Genomic DNA, 25,504 nt, shown 5'->3' on the forward strand with positions numbered 1-25,504 from the left:
AAAGCGCTATTGCCACTGTGCGCTGTTGCCATTTCGCATTATTTCTATTAAAGTATAATAATAAGTGGCGCCATTTATGCGCGAAGTGCTGTACATTTAGAAGATTACTTTTATAGTAAGAACTGTTGTACCACACTTTAGTGACTCGTCTTTAGATGGCGCCTTAGATTAAGATTGGAAAATAAGCAATATTTTACACACCTTCCAAACAAAATCAAATTACTGCTTGGGCTGTAATTTACACGCATAAGTGTGAGGTCCCGTGTTCCAGGAAGATTGCCTGCTTGCAACTATTTCCGCTGATGTGGCCTGAGAACTCATGATATTCATTGTTCCCAGAGATTTCTTAAAAATTATTTTTTTTGTATAGAGTTAGTCAGAATTTGATAATGAAGTAATAACACGTATTATTGTATACTTAAATTTTTCAGTATTAAAGTTTTTAGTTTTGAAAAAAGGCGTTTTCCTGTTTGTTGTTAAGTCGTATGTACGACACAGCGTTACTGCGGAAAGATCAAAATTCGAATTTTTGGATTAAGAACACTTAATATAAACAAGTTTAATATAGTTTTTAATATATTTATTTATAAACATAGAGATGTATTTTTCCACCAAATGAGGCAAAAAGGATCTAAAACCAATAAGTCATGTTCATTGTTCCATCAGCTGTTTTCTGCGTATCCATAACGCTTTGTTGCCTCATAAGCTTCTTTATTGAAATCCGCCGACCTTCTTCCGGGCTACAGTCCAGCGGCGTATCCTCAGTCGGAACGGGTATCATCTCTAGATCATCCCTTGACGAACGCCTACAAACGATTGAAATAATAAGTTACTATTTGACTCTAATAGTTCTTCCCTACGTCTTGGGGATGCATTGAATACAATCCTCCCAACAGAAATGCTTTCCAAACTCCTCTCCTTCTTCCAATGTTTGCGGCAAGCGATGATGAAGGGTCTCGGGAAGTCTCAGTCCGCACAATCCTCCAAACACTGAGATAACCCCCATGATGATTATTGGTAAAACCAGAACTTCCGACCCCTGAAAGATTATGACCGTCCTACTGGTTCATTGCTTGATGTTTCTATTTACCAGATAAGTTATAAAAGGGATGATGATCAGCCCCATCCCTGCTATATAAGCGGACGCTCCAATGCCGAGCCCTCGGATTGCTGTCGGGTATAATTCGCCAGCGAAGGGGTAAATAATGAAAAACGAGGCTGAAATCGTAGATTTCGATAAGAGGAACAGGACCATAGTAGCGATCTCATTTTCTAAAAAAATTACTTTAACTAAGCTTCCTTGAGGAATTTAATACGAACTACTTTTGGGTATCAATACCGTTGCGATGCAACTGCACCCGCTAAGAATCATCGTCAAGCACAAGGGCCACCTCCGGCCCCATTTTTCAATTAAAAACCACGCAGCTACATAACTAGGTATCTCCACCGCAGATGAGAGCAAGAAGCTGAGATACTGATTGCTCCCTAACGACGGACCATAGTAACTCAGTCCCACATAAACCATGTTGTTGGCGAACCAGTTGAGAGTAATCAAAACTGTTTTCAGCCTCATGTTTGGGGTGGAGCACAGGTCTAATAACCCGAAATGCTTATTGGCTCTTTCTTCCTCGCTGCAACTCCTCTTGTTGGTCATCCTCTGCTTCAGCTGCTGTTTAAAACTGGCCGGGATTTCCTTGTTATTGGTCCTGGCTAGAGACTCCAATATAGCAGAGGCTTCTTCGAATTTCCCTTTGGCCAGCAGCCACCTCGGGCTCTCTGGAAGGTAAAACCAGTAGAGGTAGTAGAGGATAAAGGGGAGAGAGGTAGAGAGGGAGAGATAGACCCAGTCGCGGATGAGGTAGGTGATGCCGGCCAACATCATGAGCCCTACAGTGTAAAAGAGGCAGGTCAGGACCGTGATGAATGACCGGTAGTTCGGCCCCACCAACTCCAAAGCTGAAATGTTGCTATAGATTGTTTCAACATAGTTTTTGGTGATGACGAATTACATATAATAAAGGGTATTTGATAGATAGCTGGTATGGTTAGCCCCACCACAAGCCTGCTGCCGGCCCACCACCAGAAATCGGGTGCTAAAGCAGTCATAAGTCCCCCAATAATTAAGGTGGTGAGGCACAGAAAGAAGGTCTTCTTGCGGCCTATCCGGTCATTCAGAAATCCAAAGAAATACACTCCTATGGGGCCTCCAATGTTGAGCGCTACCAGTCCCAACGTTGGATAAATGTCCTTGTCACACACCAAATCAAACTGCGGAGTTAAGTTGTCTTTGTTGATGCCTACTGTGCCCAGGCTAAGGTAGTACCCACGTCAATGACGACACTAGAGTGGACTGTCGTCGTGTCATACTCAAAGCCATCCTTGCAGCTCTCCACAGGCCAAAAAGTTTGATTTTTTTCATCTAGATACTCGAAGTCTTCGGTGTAATTCACTGCATATCTGAGACAACTCGCAAAGGTTCCGTTCACCCTGGGAATGGAGAGGTTCTTGCGATGGTCGATGGACAAATTGGCAAGCTGCGGCACTAAGCACCAGTGCTCCGGGGTGTCAGTCATGAATAACTGATTGAAGGCGCAGAACCCGCAAGGAAAACAAGCGGGCAGGCATATGAGCCAGAGCATCTGCTTCTGGTACTTGCCGAATTCTCCGATTTGGGGCAGGACGTCATCTAAGTCCATTTAGTCTGGTCGGAAAGTACGATGAGCGAAGCTGCGCTAATGGGCTAAACACGAAACTTACCTCGATCGCCGTTAGTGACAATGCTCAAAAAAGGGTTTGTTGTGCATTTGATCATGGTGTTGGAGAATTTCTTGTGGAGTTTCGTGTATTATATTTGTATCTAAAGTAGGGGAAGCATTTGAGTTCAATCCAATTATAGCGGCTTTCGCATGGCTTCAATAATTGATGGTATTAGTTGCAGGTATTGTTAACTGGGCGTTATACAGGGCGCCTTTTTGCTATCTCCAGATCGGTGAGAGATGCAAAATCGGTTAAAAGAGGAATTCTCATTTTTTATAAGTTTTTAGTGTGCCGCAAATAACGTTACCGAGTCGTTTTTGATTTTCGAAATTTTTTAAATGTTTAATTTAAAATATTTATTCCCATTTTTCTTGGTTTTTTCCTCTCTGCAAGACAAGTTCATTATCTCTTTTTTTCTTAGGTGCCGTTTGGGGTTTAAGGTATCAGTGCTAACTCGTTTTTTTTTTAAATACGAACCTGGAATATTTATGCAGGATTCCAAGTTACACACAGCGACATGCGCATTATGGCGAAGCGACGTTAATCAAAAGTGTCTTGCGCACGCGCGCTCTCCATCTATCCTGGATCCTGTCACCGTTCAGAACATCATACACAGGGGAAGTTTGTCACAGGGGCGTTAAAAACAACATAAAAATATATAACTTTATTGAAGAGCAGAAAATATTTATATTAAAATAACCATAAAGAATTGTTTAAACGGCAGGATCAACTGCAAGTGTTTGGAGCTTGTTGTCCTGAATATAAAAACTACACCGAGATCACTCATTAAAAAAAAAAGGACAAAAGACTACACATAATTGAAAATACGACAGTGTCACCTAATAAACATCGTTTTTTTGGTGGTAAGGACAAACTCAACACCTTTTGAATTGCTCAATAAACCTGATCGGCGGAAATGCTCGCTATTCGTTACTTACAATCAGCGAGATTTTATCGTAAGCATAATGCATTTTCTCATAAAGGCTGCTCAGACAACCCTGTTGCTCTAAAGTTGTAAACCTGAAGGTGTGAAAGGACTTTGCTTCGTCGATGTAAGTCACTGCGGCCATCAGCGGACACAAAATCATTTTCGTGTGATCTCCGAAGTTAATCTGGAAAAAGCTTGTTGTCGAGGCTCGACCGCGCTGAGGAACCGACGGATCTTACCTGTACAATGCCGCTGTTGAGCTGCATCAACACCCCAGACGTGGATCGACACCACTGGTCCAGATAGGGGGTCCTCGACATGCAGTCGATCTCCTTAGCGACGGCCGCCCCAGTCTTGATCAGGTGCTCCTTCATGTATCGATGGAAATACGACAGCAGCTTGATCTTCTTCTCGTACTGTTTAGAGTAGTTCTCTACGGTCATATATGCCTCGTCGCCGTTCTTGTCGACGTATTGAACGTTAATTCCGTTCGCCAACATGATCAGTCTTGTGGAGTCGTTGAACATCACTCCCACACTCTCGTCAGACAACTCATAGCCGAAGCCGTATTTGTCGGAGTAGTCCACCCACTTGGACACCCAAATGGTCGGCTGGGCGTCCGGATCCGTCATTTCCACATATACCTTTTCGTGGAGGGTCGGTTTGCTCTTTATAAACTACGGAAAAGACATTGCAGCTAGAGTAAGGAAAGTTCCATTCTTAACGAATTCGTAACGAGTAGAAACGGCGCATTCGCCATACTAATCGAATCAAAACTCCTGTAGAGGAGAAACAAAGATAACAAATATTACTGCCTACTCTAGTGTGATGGATCCATGCTACGGGGTCGTGAGAACCACCACAAATTCTCGGAATCGTGCAGTGAAGTTGCAAGTGAAAACGCCTGTTCCCAGCATAATAATAGATGCGCAAACGCACACGACTCAGTGACTTTTGATCACGAAAATAAGCAAACAAGGTGAATTTTAATTAACGGTGTAGTCAAAGAGCAAAATAATATTTAAAGGAATATAGTGGTGCCCTAAAATGGCTCTGAAAGGAATACGAGTGGTGGAATTCGCAGGTTTGGCCCCCGGGCCCTTTTGTGGTAAGGTTTTGTCCGACTTCGGAGCCTCTGTTATAAGAATCGATAAGGTAAGCTGGAAAGTCGATACTGTATCGTAAACACTCCCATTATACGTTCGGTGTAGACTGAACTATGTTTACAGTAACACTCAAAATTGGTACAATTTTCAACGTGTCGCTTTAATTTTCAGAAATTATCAGACCCCGACCTAGACTGTCTTGGAAACGGCAAAAAATCTCTCTGCCTGAACCTAAAATCCCCACAAGCGAGAGAGATAGTCCAAAAGCTGATTAAAACCTCAGATGTCTCAATTGAGCCCTATAGGGCGGGTGTCATGGAAAAACTAGGCCTCGGCCCTGAGGTCCTACTCAAAGTAAACCCTAGACTGATTTACGCCAGATTAAGCGGCTATGGTCACTCAGGTCCTTATTGTCATAAAGCCGGACATGACATCAACTATTTAGCCTTATCTGGTTTGCTTTCCCTATTAGGGAGAAAAGGGGAGAAGCCGATGTTCCCCGTGAACTTATTAGCGGATTTCGGGGGAGGAGGGCTGATGTGTGCTTTGGGGATTGTCTTAGCACTTTTAGAGAGAGAAAAGTCGGGTAAAGGACAAGTGGTGGAGGCTAATATGGTGCAGGGTACTGCCTATCTGGGAAGCTTCCTCTATAAATCGCAAAATTTGCCCTTATGGGGCAACCCCAGAGGAGCAAACTTGTTAGATTCTGGAGCGCCTTTCTATGAAGTCTACGAAACAAAAGATCACAAATATATTGCAGTAGGAGCTTTAGAAAGTAATTTCTACCTGAACCTGCTTAAAGGGTTGGGATTGACAAAAGAAGAGGCTCCACAGTACGATTTCGAGAACAATAAAATAAAGTTTGAGCGGAAATTTTTAGAAAAAACCCGAGATGAATGGTGCGAAATATTTGAAAATTTAGACGCCTGCATAGCGCCGGTTTTGGAACTGGAAGAAGCTCCTTTACATCCTCATAATAAAGTCCAGGGGATGTTTAAGGAGGGTGCACCTAAAGCGGCGCCTAATTTGAGCCGGACTCCAGCTGAAAGCACGTCAAATAGCAGACCGAGAATTGGAGAAAATACCATTGAAATTCTCGAAACTGTCGGTTATAGTGGAAGTGATATAGTTAGGCTTAAAGATGAGGGCGTAGTATACTATGACACTGCAAAAAAATCTAAATTGTAAAAATGAACTTAGAGGGAGGGGTTATTTTGTTTAATTGAAAATATATAAAAAATATAATAGAAAGCTGGGAAAGCTCTGACATAGATTTCAAACATTCTTTGGTACGTGATCATCAAAAGTACCAAAGAGAAATTTTACATACTCTACGTCTGCATCACACCCTGGCACACCAACCCTATTCCTATGGTCAGCTGAAAAGTGTCAACAACCGACATTAATGACAAGCGCCTGCGTATCTAACGCCAACCCAAACAAACATGACCGCTGACAGCCATTTTTTTAACCTTGTTATTGTTTACAAACTCATGAAATAGCATGAATATTAAGCCTCAACTTTTCACTTGAAACTATAAAAAATTCCCAGAATCTAACATACGAAATCTCGCTCGACTATCTCAATCTGAATCTCGGATATGGAAAACCATGCGGGTGAAAATAGCCTCGAAAAAATGGAAAGTAGCGAGGAATCCGATTCGGGAGATGAAGACCAGTCTTATATTAGAACGCGCCGGAGTGTAATTCAAGTGTGCAAATCGAAAACCGAGAAGAAACCCGATAGATTGAATGGTGAATATTCATATCAAAACACCATTAAACAAAGAGTGATTGGTCAGCCATGCATTGACTGCAGAATGGAGTGTGACCTCAGGGTCGCAGAGAGATTCCGACAGGATAATTATTTAACTTTTTGGGGTAAATTAAAAAGCTGGGAAGACCGCAGAAATCACTTAAGGCGTCTGGTACAAATCCTCAGAGTACCACACCCCAAAAATGAAACCAGGAAAAAGTTTCTGCGGAAATACTATCTTGAGATGGATGATGGTTACACTCTAGTTTGCAAAACAATGTTCTTCAACACACTTGCCATTAGTGCCAAATTTGTTGAGACCACTTTACAGAAATATCCAGAAAATGTCTTAGATGAAACCAAGGTCAAACTTATTAATTGTCCAACCAACAGTGCACCCAAGAATCTTGAATCAAGCACACCTACTCGAACTTACATTAAAAAAGAGAAAGAAGTAGAACCAATGGTCAAACCAAAAGAAGTTCCTGTTGAAGGGCAGCTATTAGTTGATGCAAATAAGGAAGACATTAGGCCCCCTTGTGCATGTTCAGAGCAATGTGGGCAAAAGATACCTGAGGAAGCAAGACTTAAGATTTATGAACATTTTTGGACCAAACTTCAGTCATGGGAAGAAAGGAAGTTGTTTGTTATTAATACAATTGAGAAGGACAGATATACCTTTATAAGAATGTTTGTTTTGCCTGTGAAAGATGCAGGGCATATTAACGTTTGCCAGGTAAGAGATGTAAGAATAGGACTCAAAATCCACTTAGTTAACTCCATACTTAAGTGTTATTTCTCAATTTCAGCCTTATAAATTTCTTTTTTTATTCCAGGAAATGTATCTCAACACTTTAGCCCTTTCTGAAAAAGCCATTGATCTCCTATTGCCCATAACCGAACCTCTTACTCCTAAACCATTGAAACGTCAACATTCCCCTGAGTTTTATCCAACGCCACATCAATTCACCCAAAATCACCACACCAAAGACAATAGAAGTTCTGCCAAAGATTTGCTGCCGCCCCCTTTGAAACCTCCCTGCAACTGTCCTCTACACTGCAGATTAAAACTGACTGAAGACGTTCGCCAGCAAATCCACCGAGAATACTGGAATCTTCCTGTTCAAGTGGACCAAAAGCACTTTATTCTCTCGACGATTCAAGTGCAAAAAAGCTTTGAGATTAAGCAATTCATGTTGCCTTGTCTGTATGACTCAATAATGGTCTGCAAAGAAATGTATTTGAACACTTTGAGCATCTCTGAAGAGTTCTTGTTGAGTACGGTTCGGAATATCAACCATGATGGAAGCATTAGGGAAGAACCAAATGAAGGCAGCTACGTGCATTCTGGTAATTCTAGTAATGGCAAGACTGGAGAAAGCAGTGAGGCGAGTTCCATTAACTCGACTGCGAGCCAGATTAAAGAAGACGTGCGGCATTCCACTAAAACTGACGTCAAGAGGGTAAAAAAGCAGCGTCGGAGCAAAAAAATGGGCCCTCCTTGTCCTACCTCTTGTCGTTTGCAATGTAGCACCAAGTTTACAGAAGACAACCGCAAAGAACTCCACGACCAGTTTTGGTATTCCATGGACTGGCAGGTGCGAAAGAAGTTTGTTATGGACACGGTGGAAGAGTTTCCCATAAAAAATCGTTCGATTCCGGGAAGATTGACTAAAAGGAATTTTAGCAGGATATATCGGCTTCCACTGAAGGAGGAGAAGGTGACTGTGTGTCAGAAGATGTACTTCAACACACTTTCTATATGTAGCAAGTTTGTCTCTACGGTTCACATTTGGGCTTCCCAAGTTAAATGGTAAAACTCTTTTAGGGGTTTTAGGGGGCGCGCTCACACCTGCTTCACTTTATAATTCAGTAGGCAATTGAGTCTAGAGGCATGGAATGCGCCCTACGTATTTTGACCAATAGGATTAAATAAATTTTAGATATCTTTTGTTTAAATCGTAATGGTAAAATTTACCTTTTTACCGCAATACTGTATCTTCCAACTTTTACTACTGCCAATTAGAATAATTATGTTTGACTGAGCATTCTTCCCCCTTTTATGGGTTTTTATCAAAGTTTTAATTGTAGAAATTAACTGACATTTATAGTCAACTAAATAATTGTTTTACATTAATTGTATACTGAACTGCAGAGGGGAATCCTTTATTGCGGTTCATTCACAATAAAATTATCGCTCCAAATTCATTTTACAACCCTTAATGTAGTTTTCTAGTATTATTTTTCTATGTTTAGTTATTAATAAATGATAAAGAGCGAAGACAGAACAAGTAGTTGATCACGTAATCTCATTGTAAAGATGCGGTGTAACCAATTTTTAGATATACTGTAATAGCCATTATATTTTTTAAAGAAAATTTTGATTCATTGTTGAAACAAATTAATATCGAGTTATAGAAGGACACTATACTATTTAATTTTTTATGTTCAAAAGTACTTTTATACTAGGCTAGAAATAAACCTCTTTATTAGAAGTAAGTTTGTTTTTTTGCACGTTTAATGATTTTAACTCCCCATCAAATCCCATGTTAAAATAAGAAAACGGCGTGACGTGAAGGCAGTTCAGGGAAAAGATGTCGAAATGCACGAAATAGATAGTTTATATCTACGTATATATTAATATTTCTTTTTTTTAACTGCAGGTGGCTTTGAACTCGATTAGCAATAGATTTTTATGAATTGATAAATATTCATAGAACAATTTACTGTCTCCGGACTAATCTCCAAGATCGGGTAGGCTCGGCATGCGACGCATGTCTTCGGATGTTTCGAGACCAATAGCGATACACCCTGATTTTGCATAGTTGGGGGTAGGCATAAGTACGTATATTAATTCGCCTGATACGTCTGTTTCTAATATTCGGTTTTAAAATGCAAAATAGGGAAATGTATCTTGAAAAAAAAAAGAGAAAACGGCGATCTCCGCATTTTTTAAAATTAGATTTTCTAATTTTTAGGACGCTTTTAGACTATACTCCAATGGTCTCCCATATTTGAACGTTTGAAAATATTATATACACCATTGGAGTGTCCATAGTGAGACGGGCCCTACATTCCAGGACAATACCGTTTTTGTAAAAGGCGTGGCAAAGCCATAATAAAAAAAGGATGAGAATTACAGAACCAGTTAAATTAGAAAAAAGGTGCCTGTTTTGATGATAAGAATGCACTTTAGAACTAGATTTGTTTGTCATAGTTTCTGAAATACTTATTCAGTGAAACCGACCTTTTATTACCTGTTATTCTTTTGCAGATCCCAATGGTGGGCATCAAAATTTTCCCCACTCTGCATAGGGTAAATGAAAAATATACAAAAAGGTCTTTCACAATGTTTTCAGATCGACTCGATACATGGTATTGGGCCAAATACCAGGGCCTCTGTCGTATCTTGGATATTTTTACACCCATGTTACCGTCCAAAGTTAACATGAAAACGATTACCAATGTCTTTCATAGCACACGTATGTTGGTGAGAATTCAATGGATAGATTCAAAAACATCGTGAACCGATACTTTAAAATAAACCAAAACCGAATTACCTTAGCCAGAAGCGCCTTCAGCACCTTCATATTCGTAATTCCGTCGAAACTCGAGGCGGGTACAGAAAGCCCAGCTGAAATAGAGTTCTGCCTGCCAGAATGTAGTGCAGGGACAGCTGCGTTGTTCTTGCTCGGAATTTCCGTGAGAGGGCCCCTCCTAGGGCTGCGGGTGTTCGTCAGGTCTATATTATCGAATCTAGGCGCCATCGTCAGGCAACTGAGCGGTAAAGAGGCAGGACAATAGCCGTGTACCAGGAACTCGTGTTTGGCTAATTGGTCGATACTCGGTCTTCTTGAGGGATCGGACTGCAGCATTCTGGTTATCATGTGTTTGGCTGAAGGACACAAAGTGCTGGCTACCCTAAATTACGAGAATACAAAAATTACTTTTCTAACTTAGGCGTATCTACACTTGCCTGTATTCGCAGTTCCTAATTCTGGCATAAGTCTCTTTCAAAGTGCTGGTCTCAAATGGTGGCTTTCCCACTAATAAAGTGTACATGATGCACCCCACAGACCAAATATCCACCTCATAGGAATGTCCCTTTTTATTTAAAATTTCCGGAGCTATGTAGTTGGGAGTGCCGCACAAAGTTTTTTTTCTCTCTCCTTCATACTGAATTTTCGCGGCCAATCCGAAATCCCCAATCTTCACTTGCAGCTCATCATTCAAAAATAAATTACCCAGTTTCAAATCTCTATGTATTATGTTATGGTGATGCAAGTAGCTCACTCCACTTATTATCTGGTTCATATAGAATCGAGTTTCAGGCGCAGTCAGAGCTTTTCTTCGCTTGTGCAGCTCCATCATTGAGCGTCTTTTGCACAGCTCCAGCACAATGTAGACATTATAATTGTCTTCAAAAAAATTGTGGAAGCCTACAATGTTCTTGTGGTTCACGCTGGCATGTATGTGGATCTCCTGGGTCATTTTTTCTTTTTGGTTTTGCTTAGCCATTAGTTTTTTTGAGACGATTTTGCCCGCATAGGACTGCATGTTGTTGGAGTTGATTATTTCATAACATTTGGCGAAACCTCCCTGGAAAGAAATAAAGGAATTTTTTAGATTCCTATATACTTCATCTTAAAAATTACTATGAAAGTAGGGAGATTTTAAGTAATCGATGTTGAGTTCACTGTTTAGTTACATAATGTTACTGTTGACACTTTCTATATAAAGCTGAATATAAAGCAGACTCATAAACATTCTGACAAAGTCTACCAATTCATTTACATATCAGGAAACTTAATACCTATTACCTTTGTATTCTCTGTAGGTCTGCAAGCCAAAGCTAAGTCTAAGTGTGGTTTAAATTTACATTTCTACTGTTGATTTCTACATGCAAAATTGTGAACTTAAGCCATGCTTAGACTAAGTGTGACTTGTGAAAGTGTGGAGAAAGGGGGTAAAAAAATAGGTTTTAGTTCATATGTCTCATGAAGGCTGATTCCTTTAGATAAAATAGGCTTAAGAGTAAATTTCTAAACTACAAGAAAACTTCAAGCAAGGACTTGAACCTGGGCGAATCTTGCATGCTTTTCCAATCTCGAGTAAAAGATAGATATCATAAACCATCAACATTTGGAGTCTTGAACCTCAGGTTAATAATCATCCAATGAGTAATCATGAATACTCTAATAATTTCTTATACACCCAACACAAGGATTTTATAGGTTCTCTATAAATTACCAGCCTCACCTTGCCAAAAAACCGTCCCTTTTTGTAGTTGATCTTCTTCGTGGGATCATAGATTATATCCGGGATCGTCGAGTCATCTTCATGAGACATTTCGGGGCTTCTTAAAACACAGTTATCACTCACGAAATTCAAGAAAAAAAACGTAGAAATTTGCAGTTATTTGGTTTTCTCGAGGTCCCAGGCCGACCGGGCTCCGTCCACAAGACAAACCGACTGGTTTAAGCTGCTGGTTATCAGATTGATATGAAAATTCAAAATTTCGAGCTCTGATTGGTCGAAATGAAACGGCTTTTGTATGATTTGCAGTTCTCTCCGAGTGCATGTGCGTGGTTAGGAATCTCACTAATAGATGGCGGAGAATGACACATTCAATACGGTCGGAGCGAATTTCAATTTAAACGTCAAGAAGCAACAATTGTCCCGAGTTTAGTTTCCTTTATTGTGTCTGAAATATTGTGGATGGGCTGGAGGGGAAAATCAAAAATAATTTAATGTTTGTAATTCATTGAATTTTCAAGCTGTTGGTTGTGTCATATGTGTTTTTCCCATGTTTTTCTTTATTCGCTTCTTCGGCTATTTCCATGGCTTTGCTACCATCACATGTTTTATTAAAGAACAAAAAAAAATCGTTCTAACTTTTCTATCAGCCTCGGTAACTTGATTATTTGTGGGAATTTTGGTGCTCTGAGAGTTTTTGGAGGGTGAAAAAGTCATTTTGGCACAAGACACGTTGGCTCAATCGCCATATTTTTGAACCCCTAACGCCCGCATTTGCACCAGAGACTTGATGCAACCCCAGACCTGTTTTGCTTTAATTTTCCTCTATATTCACTTACTCATTAGCCTTTTGCGACATTGACTAATTAGCACGTATTAAACACATTCCCAGATTATTACTAATAACCACCGGACAATTTTCCTTGCAAAAACCGCTTTCTCGAACCCTTTCCAATTAGTATTACTACCACCCGACGATTAGTTCCATTTATAGAATTATGTCATTAACAACATCCAAGAACAATGAATCACGTGACAAAAATGTAGCAAATAAGTAAGTCCCTTGAACGATTATGGAATAATAAGTTTGGCCATTACTTCAATATGGGTTCCTAATGCTAAGGGTCAAGGTAAATGAAGATGCCGTCCATCAAGTTATAAGTACGCGTATGCGTAATGTCCTCTACCGCTAACTTCAGCCACTATATATACAAGAGGTATGTTTGTTATTGTTTCAGTGTCAATTGAAGATCTTTCCGGGTTCGGTAACAACACCCCGAGCGGTATCTTCTTGGCGTGTTTTTGAATTTTAGTACCTCGCTTTAATCATACCATCGCAGGTAGGTCTTCACGATTTACTTCATTAGTAATTGGAATTTAGTTGCTTTGAGCCCAACCTTAAGCAGGTGGTTAATGAAGTTTTCTTTATAAGTCCAGAAGGAGAAAGTGAAATTGTCGCACGCAGCCCATCACGCGTTTAACTCGTAAATTTAATTGTTTTATGACATACTTTTGCCCGTTTTTATCGAACATTAAATTGCACGTTTCACGTCCGTCAATAAGTTTTAACGTTTCTAGCTTTCAACATGCTTAAACTAGTACTTGTCGCTTTGACCGTTGCTCTTGCCCGAGCTGACCTGCCTCAAGGCAGGTCTCTAGCCGCTCCTGATCTTCGTCTCTGCCAACGCAGAGTTATCCATGAGACAGGCCCAGATGGTAAGCAAACATAAGATTCTAAGATAAGAAGCTCAGTCTGGCAACGCGGGTTGACAACCGTCTTTGTGACATCCACTCAAAAAGCCACAGCGCCATTAGACAAAAGCCGGTTGCATTGTTGCCGATTTTTAAGAATTCATCTTCAACAAAAAACTGTTTTGTCTCTAGGGAAAGGTTATTACTTCAGTTGGAGGGACCCCGAATTGAGGACTGCCCAATACGATTGGTTGGATGCCAGGAACCACTGCCGCAGGCAGTGCATGGAAACGGTGTCCTTGGAAACTTCCATCGAAAACGAATGGGTTAAGGAGCGCATCGTTAAAGATAATGTAAGTGTTTCCCGTGTTTTATGAATTATTTAAAATAATGCATCCTTTGTGACGTAATTTCAAATCATATTTACGATATAACCAGGATGCTTATAATAATTGCTTTTCCGTGGTAATTTACGCGTGCCTAATTGTCTTTTTATAATTCATAAACTGCCCAAAAAACATTCCGCTTGCAAATTTCATTTTACAAAGATCAACTAGTTTATTTTTTTAAGATAATTTGTTTCATGGCATTTTTAATGCAAATGAAAAATTATGAAATATTGCAAAAAATGGCTATAACCGACGACTAGTTTGGTCGTCGGTCGACCGGTCGAGATGGTAATGCGGAAGTCGCTTGTCTTAATATATGGCATAAAGCACCAGCAACAATAATTCTTGAAATCTTGAAAAAAACAGTGATAAAATTATTAATCAGTGGTATGGAAGGGAGCACTTTCTGAACCGAGACGAACTCTTACCTGAATTATCAGCGTGAATGAAGATAGCGACAGCAGCGAAAGTAATATTCTGCCAGATTGTTAGATAGAAATGAAATGAAAAATGTGTCATTGCTTTTTTAAACGCATTTTAAGCAAAAAGCATTAAAATAACTTCCAGGCAACTTCACATTACTTACTGCATAATGTTCGCATACGTATAACCTTTCATACCATATAACATAATAGATATATGTTGATGATGATGATGACCATATGTTATAACCTATATCTATAACTATTAAAATTCAGTTTTACCCGAGACGCTCCACATTATGTCAGGTTTGGCAACGCTGCGTGTTATTTGCGCGATGACGTCCTAGCAGGACGCGAAGACTGAAAAACTTAAATTTGGATTTTTCTTACCATAAATTTTTCGTCATAGGTCAAATACATTTGGACCTCGGGCCGTAAATGCGACTTCAAAGGTTGCGACCGTCCAGATTTGTTGCCTACTGACATCAACGGGTGGTTCTGGACCGCCACCCTCGAAAAACTGGCTCCCTCTACCCAAAGAGATCAAAACGACTGGTCGCCGAACGGAGGTTTGGGCAAACCACAACCAGACAATCGCGAACCTCAGCAAGGAGGTGAGTTCTCTTCCCAGAAATGTTCTGGACAATTCTAGATTGTTCTTGACTGTTCCAGGAGCTCAAGAAAACTGCCTGGCAGTACTCAACCAGTTCTACAACGACGGCGTCAACTGGCACGACGTGGCTTGCCATCACGTGAAGCCTTTCGTTTGTGAAGAGAACCCAGATTTGGCCCGGCTGGCCAGTCATGTCAACTAGTTTTTTAAAGATAATTTACAATGTAAATAAATTATTTCCTATAGTAAAATGGTCGCTTTCGATACATCCTACTGAAACCGAAAGAGATTTAGTGGTCGAAATGGCACGTGCGCTTTTCCCGAAACTCCGGAATCCCGGAGCCAACATTCCGTCGAAGTTTAGTAACTCCGGGACTGTGGCCGCGTTTGCAAGGGCGACGGGCGTTCGGTTACGGGTGGGTTTACGCGGGAAGTTTGCGGAAGTTGAGCGTGCCTTTTTTGGATTAACCAAATTTGGGATTTTTTGGAAAGATTCATGGGGTAAGATCTGAGATATAATGGAAAATAGAAACTTTAGTCAGTTGGTAATTTAATTGAAGAACTCTGTACACTGTAATTTAGCATTTCTAATAGGAGCACTATGCAGGGGGTCAGAATTAAGACTTGTCCCTACACGGACAAGGTGACACCTCATCACGTTTTCAAAGTTTTTAAAACGAACTATTCAGATTTTTCTCTTCAAGTCCGATGGTGGACGAAGGAAACTCAATTTTGTGCGTGTACATTATCGAATATTACGGAACCACAGGAATTAATTTTTAATGCACATTCCTATGGACATAAATCGCTTTTTGAGTAATTTTAGCCTTCATGAAGCCATGACTTCAAAAACCGTTTTTGCTATATTTGGGATACGAAAACTCCACTTTTCCTTACGGAACCCCCTGTATATCATTCAATTTATGTAATTGGCTACTAATCAAGATTAATTTATAAAAATCCCCCATTTATTAGCTTTCGAGTATCGTGGCGATTAAAAGAACACGCTTTCTTTGCTAGGAAAAGGGAGTTTTTGCATTCTCTTTAAGTGACAGGAACACGATTTTTTTTCAAGAGCCGCCGTGTGTATTCATGAATATTATAAAGCTGCTAATTAGAAGACAATTATTGTGCAATGCTTCATTGGGCCACATTTTCAAATTATTGAAAGCTGGCCTAGTTTGGACCATTCAAACTCTACGTTTTCTCCTAGGACACCTTGTCTAGTGATTTTTCATACGTTACTCCCTTTTCCAGTCGCACCATAGCTTTCGGTGGAACACTCTCTGTGTATTTTTACCCAAATCGCATCAACAATTTGACAATAAACAGAACAAATTGTCAATTTCTCGTTTGCATACAACAGAACCGGCTGCCGCCTCATTAACCCGCAAACTAAAGTCCTATTCACACGGCACCGGAAGCCCGGTTTAAACGGGCCGTAATCCATTCCGTGCATCCAGTACCGACCCGACAACGGCACTTCCCTCGCCGTAGCTGATAACAGCGCCGAGTTTGAAATGGCATTAAGCTTGCTTCTATAGTTCCATTATATGTATACAATACTGAATACAACACTATTCTATTGTGCCCATTGTATGTTGTATTGTAGAATCTTTGTCCCTTTATAATATTCATCTCTGCACAAAAGCATCACATCGCGAGTTATCTCTCGGCTGCGTCGCTATTGATACACTTTCAGCGACGTAGCTGAGCGCCGGCTGGTGCAACAATGAAACCGTTTTATTTGCCAGGGCTTTTGTCCGATGTTTAAGATTTGTTCGGATGCGATTATGGACCGACAATGGAGCCTGGATCATGTTCAATCGTTCCATCGACATAAAGAAGTTTTTTTCTACTGCTTTTTGGGGAGTAACGGTTCACACACAAACAGCGGTCGCTCCTCCTCGGGTTCTTGGCTAAAACTAACTGACAATGGCTCTTTAGTAAGGACTGAAACGAAAATCCTCGTTAACGTTTTGGGGACAAACGCATCGACCTTACGGGGCGCGACAGACCAGCAAAGACTGCGGATATTCTTAGTTTATCTTAGCGGTAGGGGAGCGGTGATTAAAAATTTCGCCCAAGCCGCCAAACTGGCTAAGGCCGGCCCTGCACGATCTTCAGAACTTACGGAAACGTTATTATAAAAATGAAAATATTTATTTTCTGAGACGAGGAGTTTTCAGAGTGACAGACCTGCCATCGAAACGTTATTCTCAGTCAATTTTAACCGGAAGCAGTGTGTAATCCCTCCCGCTCGAACAGCCCCTACATGTGTGTGAGCCTCGTTCCCAAACAGAATAGACGAAAAAGTTAACAATACCCCTCAAAGGTATAGAATATATAAAGAAACTTTAAAAACAGAATAAATTTAGTAAGGCCCGGGGTAAAACAACGACATTAAACAATCGCCACAATGGCAACGCTCAAAACGCTCTAGTGGCCGCATTGTTAGCTCGGCATTGTGAACGCTCCATTACGACATCTTCCTGCTCAAATTCAATTGAAGAACGAGGCTTCATTGTTGGGAAGTCCCAGTTCTAGATAAAAATCGTTAGTCGCGTGTCGATATCTATTGCGACAGCATTTTATTCGCGATTATTACTTCTTTTAAATTGGAGCTCCTCTATGAACACGAGAGGGAAGTTACCAGTAGAACACAATTAACATGCGAAAACTCTTTTAAGCGTTAAAATATTTTTTTATGGACATTATGGTGAATGGGCTTGTCGTGGTAACGCACGGTTGTACTGGCAGCAAAACGCTCGACCTGGGGCAACTTGTTTATTTTTTTCTAGCATGAACCGAATGAAAGTACCGTTCAAAGTGTGACCGACAAATCAACTGTTTTCAGTTGATGAAAATAATGTTGGGTTACATGTTTTCTAGTCAAATCTGCACCCTTTATCGTAAGCAGTGATAAAAAACGTTAAGTTTCTACGCAACCGATAATTTGCAGAAACCCAACATTCCTATTGGCTGGCGATATTCCACAATGTTGCACCGCTGCTGCGGACGTTGACAAATTAGTCTGGTTAAAAATTAAACACCGTATTGGGGGAACAGTCGCGTTTCTATTATTGCTTTTTCCGTATACTGCAAAATATCATGATAACAAGAAAATTATTCCACGTAATTTTCAACGCGTTCTTGTCTTTTTGCATACCTTATGGTGAAATTTCCATCGCTTATTTAACTGCAAGTTTATCAGGCCAGTTTACTCTCCATAATAACCCAACATTCCCATTAGCTATCGACGATACCAGTCCGAGTTGCGGACGGAGACAAATTGATCTGGGTTAAATTCCCACTCGATTCCTTTTTTTCATTTTATATTTAAAAAAAAGCGAGAATACCAGATCCAGTGGGAGCCAACCTTTGTTGATGTATGAAGGCACTTTCTCAATTTAAATAAATTCCCTTGCCGGCATCATAAGGGGAGTCTTGCGGCATTGTGTCTATCGCATTATCCTATCGTCAAACTCTTGCGAAAATTAATTAAATTTCGAATATTAATAGAGCCGTTTATGTAGGGACAATAAGAGGAGAAGAATAGACTAATTCTATTGGCCCTTGTCCGGCCCGGACGAACAATGGGTTCCTCTACAGTTGAGGGAGTGCACCGTACGATACCGAACGTTCAGGGAATACGTGCCACAATTTACTAGTTTCCTGGCGACCCGCCCCTGCTTCCACTCAAACTTTCTGCCTTCTTTCCCATTGTATTTTCGTATATAGAAACCTATTGTCCCTGAGTTTTTAAAGGGCCTATACTTAATTTCTTATTGTTCGCGACGTTTTGCTTGCTTTTGTTTCATTGTAATTCTTCTGATAATTCTTTCCCTTGGTCTTTTGTTGAGCGGGAGATTTTTCAGCAGGCCGCGCCACTATATTTCCTTTTAACTTTTTGAACGTTGCGAAAAGTAATTGTGTTCATTGAATTCTAAGCTTTGTACACAGTGCCTCCAAGATCTATTTTAACACTTCTTCTAGCCAAAGACATAACTACACGTCCCGGTATATTGTTATACATTGTATGAGAGGGTTCAATGCGAAGTTAATCGATGCAAAGACAAAGCGTGCAGAACAATGGTCTATGTGTCTCTGACAATATCCACCGAGCAACAATTTTGGCGCACTTTGACCCACTACCCCCTTATTGTGAGAATACCTTTTAGGGTTTCTACCTGCCCTCTGATTTTATGAACACCCCCCGTATTTGCTATGCTTGAAACGGCAAAAACCCAAATTCCGTTGTCTTTTGTATATTGGACAGGTACCTAGCTCAAATCTGTGTGCAGTTATCAGTGCTATCGTGTGGTTCTTATGAACTCGTAAGTACTCCGCCACAAGAAAACCGTGATTTTTATATTAATATCGAACATTTTTTAGTGTTTTGCATGATGTCGACCCTCCCGGCGGCCCTGCTAATCGCCTGTTTCAAAAACGAGTCCATTTCCCATGAAATTCGAGAGGTAATCGGCCCCAAAATATCGGTATTAGAGCCTCTTTCGTGCAAATGCAGGGATCATGTGAACAAACTGCAACTGGTACCTCCCAACTCTTGTTGCTCATCCGAGAGATCTTCACCAATCTCCGAGATTGGTAGGTTTGTTTTAAGGTTACCGTTAAAGAGAAAATCGTCGTTTTTTGGTTAGGTTCCGAGGCTTCCTGCAGTACCTTAACTTCCTCCAATTCCTACTCGTACTTTTCGGAATCAAATAGTTTAGATTCCTACAGTGAGGGGGACGATGGTGCAGACGCTGCCGCCGGCAGGAAATTGAGTTTATTGGTCGATGTACTTGACAATATTGCAGCTAGATTCAAGAACAGTAGTTCTTTGGTTAGCAACGAAGAGGAGGTAAGTAGCAAGCTGATCGAGACCTAATTCGGGTCATTTATTAAGCCCCTGTTTGTTTTTTAGGTTAAAATCATGTATCAGAACCGTGATATACTAGATTTAGGGTCAAACATACGCAAGGGTTTCGAAATGAAACACCCGAGCACCACCGACTTTGTATACAACCCTTTAAAGGGCGGATATGTGAAGAAAAAGTGCTCAGTAGCCGATTGCGCTTTCATGGACGTTATACCGTTTGATTGAGGCCGTTTTTCTTGACAGGAAACTATTCCTTGACTGCAACGTGAGTTGTATAATAAACGATTTGACTTAGGGTGCTACCCGGTGAGATGCCCCTGAATTATCACCAAAACGATTTTTTCGTGGGTTGTTCTATGGTGGTGAAATTATGTATGTAAGCAATTATTGTTGTTTGTTTATTTAAATAAGTTTGTTTTTTGACTTCTTATGCGCGCTGCTCAATAAAATGTAATTTTAAAGTAGGGTTTTGTTGCTGTCTAAAAATGTTTTTTTTAATTTTATAATAAATATCTATCGTTCTTTATTTTTTTGGTAATTTTACAAAACTCTAAAATTTCCGAATACACCCCTGTTCAATCTGGGTCTCAGCAAATTTTAAATATCGTGGTGCCCCCTTCTAGCGTTTGAAAGCACCAGTTGAATCGATTAAAATGCTGAGTACTCCCCTGGAAACACTTAGATAGCGCCCTTAAACTTTGGCGAGTTGCAATCGATCCATTTTAAAACCATTCGACAGATGGCGCCCCGTTAGCCGATACCCTTTTCAACACGTGAGAGCAACAATGAAATTTTTGCCGACGTTAACTGGTCAAAAAATTAAATCGATCAATTTCATCAGTTGAAATCTCACTGTCACATGTTTGTATAAAATCAGGCACTAGCGTGTGCACGCAGGAAAGAGGAGCAGAGGTGCAAGATTTCTTAAATTTTTAGCATATGGCGCTAAAGCGAAATCGTTTTTGCTGTGTCGGAAAGAGCCCTATAGACTACGTGGCCTCCCTCTCTCGAAATCGATCCGATCTAACTCAACGCGTTTATTGCGCCACTGTCTACAAGAGGGCACTGAATGTGCCAAATCATATTCTCGGCTTAATTTACCTCTCCGGGACGATCTAGGTGGAGCCACACGTTATAGACAATACGTGATTAAGGCCTCTAATTATGGAATTAATCAAGAGAGGGCAGCACACCCTACTTTAAGCTGCTCTAAGAAAACTCGCTAATAAATGATTTTAGTTAAAAGCGTGTCTCTTTAAAACGGGCTATTTTAATATTATTAAAACCGCATGGCAGCGTTCCAGGAACAATATCCAGGCCGCCTAAACTTCTTATCCTCAACTAGATTGACAGGACCTTATTTCAAACCACATTATCAGTGACAGCAGTATATCTCACATTCAACCTTCGTCGTCATACCTCCGGCATTAGACGTTTCCCTTCCGAAGGGTCGGTGGGAACAATAGGCCAGCTGGTCGTCCCAGTGGCGTCCCACTCCTCCTGGCTCGCAAAACGGCCCTTGCCCGCCACCTTTAAATGACCGTGATATTGGTAATTGGGCCGTTTTTGAGGACGAGGGCAATACCTGTCTTGATAGGTATTTCTTCGGTATCCTGAGTGAATGGGGTGAAGAACATGGTGGTCGCGCCCCTGTCTTTGGTCTTTCGCACAGAATAGGGCGAAATCAATATGTGCGCAGTGGCGCGCACTGGTGGAGCTGGCCGGAACCCCTATTGTTGTATGACGGTTTAATATCGAACCGGCGATTTTGCCTCCAGCAGAGATAACATTGCCGAAAGTATCAGCGTTCGGGCTGAATATTAATACACGAAAGAAAAATACTATGGTCGTAAAAGTGTGATAAAACTCGCTGGGAAATCCCCTTTAAAATGTTTATAAAATAGGCGGATTATTTATGGGGATTGCCCAGATATTTTAGGGACTTGATTTGGCCACGGACACGATGAAAAATGCAAATGTCATTTCTCTTCGGTGGGTCTAGCAGTAATAGTGTCAGAAAAGCCGCTCGTATAGCGCCCGCAACAACCAATTAGTTGTGTAAGAACTGCGCGCTCATCTTAATCATACACGTATCAGCACTAGTTTGTAATATAATAGTCGTATGCGAGGCAACCTATTGGCTTCTATAAGAGCTGTAATATTTGGTTTTAAAGCAACACTTGGTAACATTCCAATAACGAGCTACCCTCGAAGTCCGCGAATAGAACTACAATTCCTCAATTCAGTCGCATAAGGGCCCCTAGGCCAAATCATTACAGAGCTTAATTTCTTGACCCCTACAACAGTTCTTTAAAAAGGTTGCAAAACCTGTTGTCGCCCTTTGTAATAAAACCCTTAAAAAACCATTTCCACACTTCTTCCATCGGAATCGTAAAGAACTAATTACAATCCGCTCGATCGCCGTCCGGTTATTAAAAATTTGTACGTTTTCGTCGGCGGCGTCGGCCCGTCCAGTTTGCCGCCCCCCACCCCCGAGCCGCCCTCTGGCCGCGGACCATGATTGGCCGTGCCGCCGCCGACGTTGCGCCGTCTCCAACTCGGAAACTGCGAATGTACGGACGCATCACTTAAGGGAAATAATGAGTTCGGTTTAGATGAGCAGATTTCGTCTTGTTTAATTTGGTTCATAAAGCGGCGATTTTATACAATTTTTATGTGTAAAATATGAATGCTGACGAGTAAAAGCAATTCAAGCGCGTTGTTAAACACGCAAACGTGCAACTGCGGCTGATAGATGTGGTTGTATTGATGCTGTATAAATTGACTTCTATGACCTTATCACGGCGATTTGTCCTACATAACGACAATGGCCAATTTGGGTGACTCAGTCATTGCACTGGAATTGTATTTAAGTTATATGAACGATAGTCGCCTTTGCAGCAACTAAGGCGACATCTTGCAGCTGATCGGAGCGGTTGTGTTGCCGTTGTATAGACTCGCTTATAAAACTTTGTTGCATTAGGCACGATTCCGCGGGGTCACAACTGCACGTTTTGGCGACTTATTAGTTGCGTTGCAATAATATTGCAGTCGCAGAAGCAGCGGGGCTCCTCAGTTGCTTCCTAATTATCTCCAAATCAGCTTGCGGAGATCGAGGAATGGTCGGAGCGTGTAAACGCCCCAAGGACATTTTCTTGAGGTTTAGAGGCAAATGCGGCAAAATCCGCTCGCCTAATCCTACTATGCAAATAATATTTTCTATAGCATGACGTAACCACTATTGTTAACATGCCATTGATTGTTAAGTTCGTGACCTACACCAATGCGAGGGAAAGCGATCTGGTGCCGATAAAAAGAAAACGCGGACAATACGCTCATAAATCCCAATTTTTGTAAAGGAAAAGCGAAGTTTAAATTTCGATTTTCTCCATCGAGGGGTTTCACAGTCCTCCATTGTTTACCGATATGGCGTTTGTTAAACTTTCGCAAGTCTGAAAATCCGAATATTCGGCTAGAGCGCGACCCTATGAATAACTTAATGCCCCGAAACTCGCACCAACAAGACGACCTTAATGTAAAACGAATCGAGAGCGAGTCGAATGGAAAGCTTAACGGTGGTGCTAGTGAAAACGATGCCAGGGGGAGACGAGGAGTATTAAAATAGACATGGCATGTCAAATTGCGATTAGTAACGCGAGAAGAATGGCTGGGGGTGCCCGGGCGTTGATGATGAAATAAATAATCGAATAAACACACTTCACTGAATTAAGTTCGGTAACACGCGATACGCTACTGAATTTTATCTGCTTCCAAGGAGAGGTTTATGTTAATATCACTTGAAAGAACATCCCATTAAATTCATTCCAGCTTGAGGCAGTTAATTATCACGCCAATGGTTGACCAAGATGTGGAAATGCTATTAAGCGAAATTCTGATGTTATTAAACTTGCATAACATCGCTTAGATAAATATTCTTGACGTTATGGCGAAGATCAACTCCAGGAAGCGTGAAGCTATTTCTGATATTATGGCGGAGGATGTTTTCACTCGGTTATTTTGCAATTTGACGTGTACACTTTTGAAATCATCCATAATGTCTTGAATTGTCGATGATATGCCCTCTCTATTTGTTCGAGTCTAAAACTGATAAATCTACGATTTTACAGCCTAAAATCCAAGTGTGTAGCCCATTATGTGGTGAATAAACGACCCCACCTCAATGTACTCTTGTCCTGCGACGAAGCCAACGGATGATTAGAAGCGGGACAAAAACGAAACACCCATAGTCGTCTACACAGTGCCGCACTATTAATTTAACAGTAATTAAAATCGTACATCCAGATCCTTAAAAAACAGTGAAAATGGAGACAGTGAAAAGGCGGAGGCGGCAGCTCGCTGCTTTTGTGCCTCACGCGGATAAAAATGCAATAAAAAGTGGTGAAAAGCCCATAAACAACCCTTGATTTGCTTATGAGGTTGCAGGCCGTAATTGGACCCTCGAGGGCGACAAATTAAATTAAATTTTGCCACCGCGACACCTCTGGGTTATATAGAGCATATGCTCTGGAATCATCCCTGAGATTCTTATTTTTCATTCAAATTACGGCGATGCAGGAGGGTCGTTAGAGAAATTGATCTCGCCAACAATAGTCTTAACAATATCAATTTTACAACACCCCATATATTTCGCACAATAAACCGGAAGCAGATATGTAGTTATATGGTATAATGTAATATCCTCGGCAGGTCCGATTGACATGCCCTAATAACGTTATGAATAAAATCTCGAGAAGAGGCTTTCGTTGACTTCATTACTATACGCGTTTAAGCGCCTAAACCGAAAGATGAGATTCGGACATTCGAAATCCGCATCGCCGACCACAATGGGCCCCATTTCGGCATCCTAGAAAAGCTGTAGGCGGACAATGACGGGATTAGGGGGCGTAGATTGGGTTGCCCGGAGATTTGGACGTGAGGTGAAATGCTGCCACAACTCGGCGATATATGAAACACGTTTCATCGTTACGCATCCGAGCCGGCCCTTTAACCTAAAGCCTAATGAGCGCGCAGCAAACAAATCCCCATCCCTTATCCCCCTCTAATGGAGTATCCACAAGGGAAATGAAATTAATAAACGCACAATTTGAAAAATCAAACCCCCGAAACGCAATAATCAATGGACAATATAAAATCAACCAAATTATATTTCCAAATAATTATGGGAAAGGGTCCCGGCCCTGCTGCCATGCACGGAGGGTCGTAGCTGCCGTAAGTCGGTTAAGCTGCCCTTAACATATGCTGCTGACTTCTGACGAGGGGTTGGTCGCCTGGTTTGAAGGCTTGTTAGAAAGTTAACTTCGAAGGTTTCGAAAGTGTAAGAACACGTGAAATGTTTTGCTGGGGGAGGGGCAATAGTGCGGAGCCTTTTGGGCTATAATATATGTGAAGAGCTCGGGAGGCAACAAAGTGTACGAAGTTGGTAAAATTTAAAGGATTAATGACAAAATGGCGAATGGGGACATTAACATGAGTTACTTATGGAAATTAGGGAACCTTGCGTGCTGCACGTATAAGTCTGAAACGAACCTTGGAGGAGCACACAGCTCCAGCTGTCTCGCACTGGCATCCAAGAGCCCCAAGTGAAACTTCACAAATCCTTAAAACGCATCATATAAACAAATCAGCTTTAATAAACCTCCGAAACGTGATTTATGCCCAAAGTCGGCTTTGCATCGCCTATTG

The 25,504-nt window shown here is 41.1% G+C and overlaps 6 protein-coding genes across 6 annotated transcripts; 4 read left to right on the forward strand and 2 right to left on the reverse strand.

The window, feature by feature from the left end:
* Positions 1 to 631: 631 nt before the first annotated feature.
* On the reverse strand, positions 632 to 2,972 carry CarT (Carcinine transporter). Its single transcript, XM_066398954.1, has 7 exons — positions 2,758 to 2,972; positions 2,328 to 2,701; positions 2,010 to 2,268; positions 1,324 to 1,956; positions 1,091 to 1,272; positions 861 to 1,039; positions 632 to 806 (listed from the first exon to the last, which is right to left on the reverse strand). The coding sequence occupies exons 2-7, from the start codon at positions 2,694 to 2,696 to the stop codon at positions 632 to 634; spliced, it is 1,797 nt and encodes a 598-aa protein (XP_066255051.1). The 5' UTR covers positions 2,697 to 2,701; positions 2,758 to 2,972.
* Positions 2,973 to 3,406: 434 nt separating this feature from the next.
* On the reverse strand, positions 3,407 to 12,030 carry polo (Serine/threonine-protein kinase polo). The gene is made up of 5 exons (XM_066399243.1): positions 11,807 to 12,030; positions 10,524 to 11,146; positions 10,108 to 10,468; positions 3,925 to 4,362; positions 3,407 to 3,869 (listed from the first exon to the last, which is right to left on the reverse strand). Exons 1-5 carry the CDS (start codon positions 11,894 to 11,896, stop codon positions 3,681 to 3,683), a joined length of 1,701 nt encoding a protein of 566 aa, XP_066255340.1. The 5' UTR covers positions 11,897 to 12,030; the 3' UTR covers positions 3,407 to 3,680.
* On the forward strand, positions 4,687 to 6,041 carry Amacr (Alpha-methylacyl-CoA racemase). Its single transcript, XM_066399249.1, has 2 exons — positions 4,687 to 4,840; positions 4,963 to 6,041. The coding sequence occupies exons 1-2, from the start codon at positions 4,733 to 4,735 to the stop codon at positions 5,977 to 5,979; spliced, it is 1,125 nt and encodes a 374-aa protein (XP_066255346.1). The 5' UTR covers positions 4,687 to 4,732; the 3' UTR covers positions 5,980 to 6,041.
* Positions 6,182 to 9,042, forward strand: LOC136414932 (uncharacterized). Its single transcript, XM_066399241.1, has 2 exons — positions 6,182 to 7,283; positions 7,384 to 9,042. The coding sequence occupies exons 1-2, from the start codon at positions 6,393 to 6,395 to the stop codon at positions 8,362 to 8,364; spliced, it is 1,872 nt and encodes a 623-aa protein (XP_066255338.1). The 5' UTR covers positions 6,182 to 6,392; the 3' UTR covers positions 8,365 to 9,042.
* Positions 12,031 to 12,998: 968 nt separating the features above from the next.
* Positions 12,999 to 15,160, forward strand: LOC136414949 (L-selectin). The gene is made up of 5 exons (XM_066399258.1): positions 12,999 to 13,143; positions 13,382 to 13,519; positions 13,688 to 13,848; positions 14,716 to 14,920; positions 14,979 to 15,160. Exons 2-5 carry the CDS (start codon positions 13,390 to 13,392, stop codon positions 15,119 to 15,121), a joined length of 639 nt encoding a protein of 212 aa, XP_066255355.1. The 5' UTR covers positions 12,999 to 13,143; positions 13,382 to 13,389; the 3' UTR covers positions 15,122 to 15,160.
* Positions 15,161 to 19,118: 3,958 nt separating this feature from the next.
* Positions 19,119 to 20,287, forward strand: LOC136414950 (uncharacterized). Its single transcript, XM_066399260.1, has 4 exons — positions 19,119 to 19,256; positions 19,315 to 19,527; positions 19,581 to 19,783; positions 19,847 to 20,287. Exons 2-4 carry the CDS (start codon positions 19,323 to 19,325, stop codon positions 20,024 to 20,026), a joined length of 588 nt encoding a protein of 195 aa, XP_066255357.1. The 5' UTR covers positions 19,119 to 19,256; positions 19,315 to 19,322; the 3' UTR covers positions 20,027 to 20,287.
* The last annotated feature ends 5,217 nt before the right edge of the window (positions 20,288 to 25,504 follow it).

This window comes from Euwallacea similis, chromosome 18 (genome assembly GCF_039881205.1).
Source record: "Euwallacea similis isolate ESF13 chromosome 18, ESF131.1, whole genome shotgun sequence".
Classification (NCBI taxonomy): domain Eukaryota; kingdom Metazoa; phylum Arthropoda; class Insecta; order Coleoptera; family Curculionidae; genus Euwallacea; species Euwallacea similis.

Bases quoted from the DNA above. Each gene is read 5' to 3' on its own strand.
- LOC136414949 (XM_066399258.1), top strand. From the start codon at position 13,390: ATGCTTAAACTAGTACTTGTCGCTTTGACCGTTGCTCTTGCCCGAGCT. The intron at 13,520-13,687 runs GTAAGCAAACAT...TTTTGTCTCTAG, and splicing joins CCATGAGACAGGCCCAGATG to GGAAAGGTTATTACTTCAGT. The intron at 14,921-14,978 runs GTGAGTTCTCTT...TGACTGTTCCAG, and splicing joins TCGCGAACCTCAGCAAGGAG to GAGCTCAAGAAAACTGCCTG.
- Amacr (XM_066399249.1), top strand. From the start codon at position 4,733: ATGGCTCTGAAAGGAATACGAGTGGTGGAATTCGCAGGTTTGGCCCCC. The intron at 4,841-4,962 runs GTAAGCTGGAAA...TTTAATTTTCAG, and splicing joins CTGTTATAAGAATCGATAAG to AAATTATCAGACCCCGACCT.
- CarT (XM_066398954.1), bottom strand. From the start codon at position 2,696: ATGGACTTAGATGACGTCCTGCCCCAAATCGGAGAATTCGGCAAGTAC. The intron at 1,273-1,323 runs GTAGTTCGTATT...TAATTTTTTTAG, and splicing joins AACGGTATTGATACCCAAAA to AAAATGAGATCGCTACTATG. The intron at 1,040-1,090 runs GTAAATAGAAAC...ATAATCTTTCAG, and splicing joins TCCCTTTTATAACTTATCTG to GGGTCGGAAGTTCTGGTTTT.
- LOC136414950 (XM_066399260.1), top strand. From the start codon at position 19,323: ATGATGTCGACCCTCCCGGCGGCCCTGCTAATCGCCTGTTTCAAAAAC. The intron at 19,528-19,580 runs GTAGGTTTGTTT...TTTTTTGGTTAG, and splicing joins TTCACCAATCTCCGAGATTG to GTTCCGAGGCTTCCTGCAGT. The intron at 19,784-19,846 runs GTAAGTAGCAAG...TTTGTTTTTTAG, and splicing joins TGGTTAGCAACGAAGAGGAG to GTTAAAATCATGTATCAGAA.
- polo (XM_066399243.1), bottom strand. From the start codon at position 11,896: ATGTCTCATGAAGATGACTCGACGATCCCGGATATAATCTATGATCCC. The intron at 10,469-10,523 runs GCAAGTGTAGAT...CTCGTAATTTAG, and splicing joins ATTAGGAACTGCGAATACAG to GGTAGCCAGCACTTTGTGTC. The intron at 3,870-3,924 runs GTAAGATCCGTC...AGCTTTTTCCAG, and splicing joins TCAACAGCGGCATTGTACAG to ATTAACTTCGGAGATCACAC.
- LOC136414932 (XM_066399241.1), top strand. From the start codon at position 6,393: ATGGAAAACCATGCGGGTGAAAATAGCCTCGAAAAAATGGAAAGTAGC. The intron at 7,284-7,383 runs GTAAGAGATGTA...TTTTTATTCCAG, and splicing joins GGCATATTAACGTTTGCCAG to GAAATGTATCTCAACACTTT.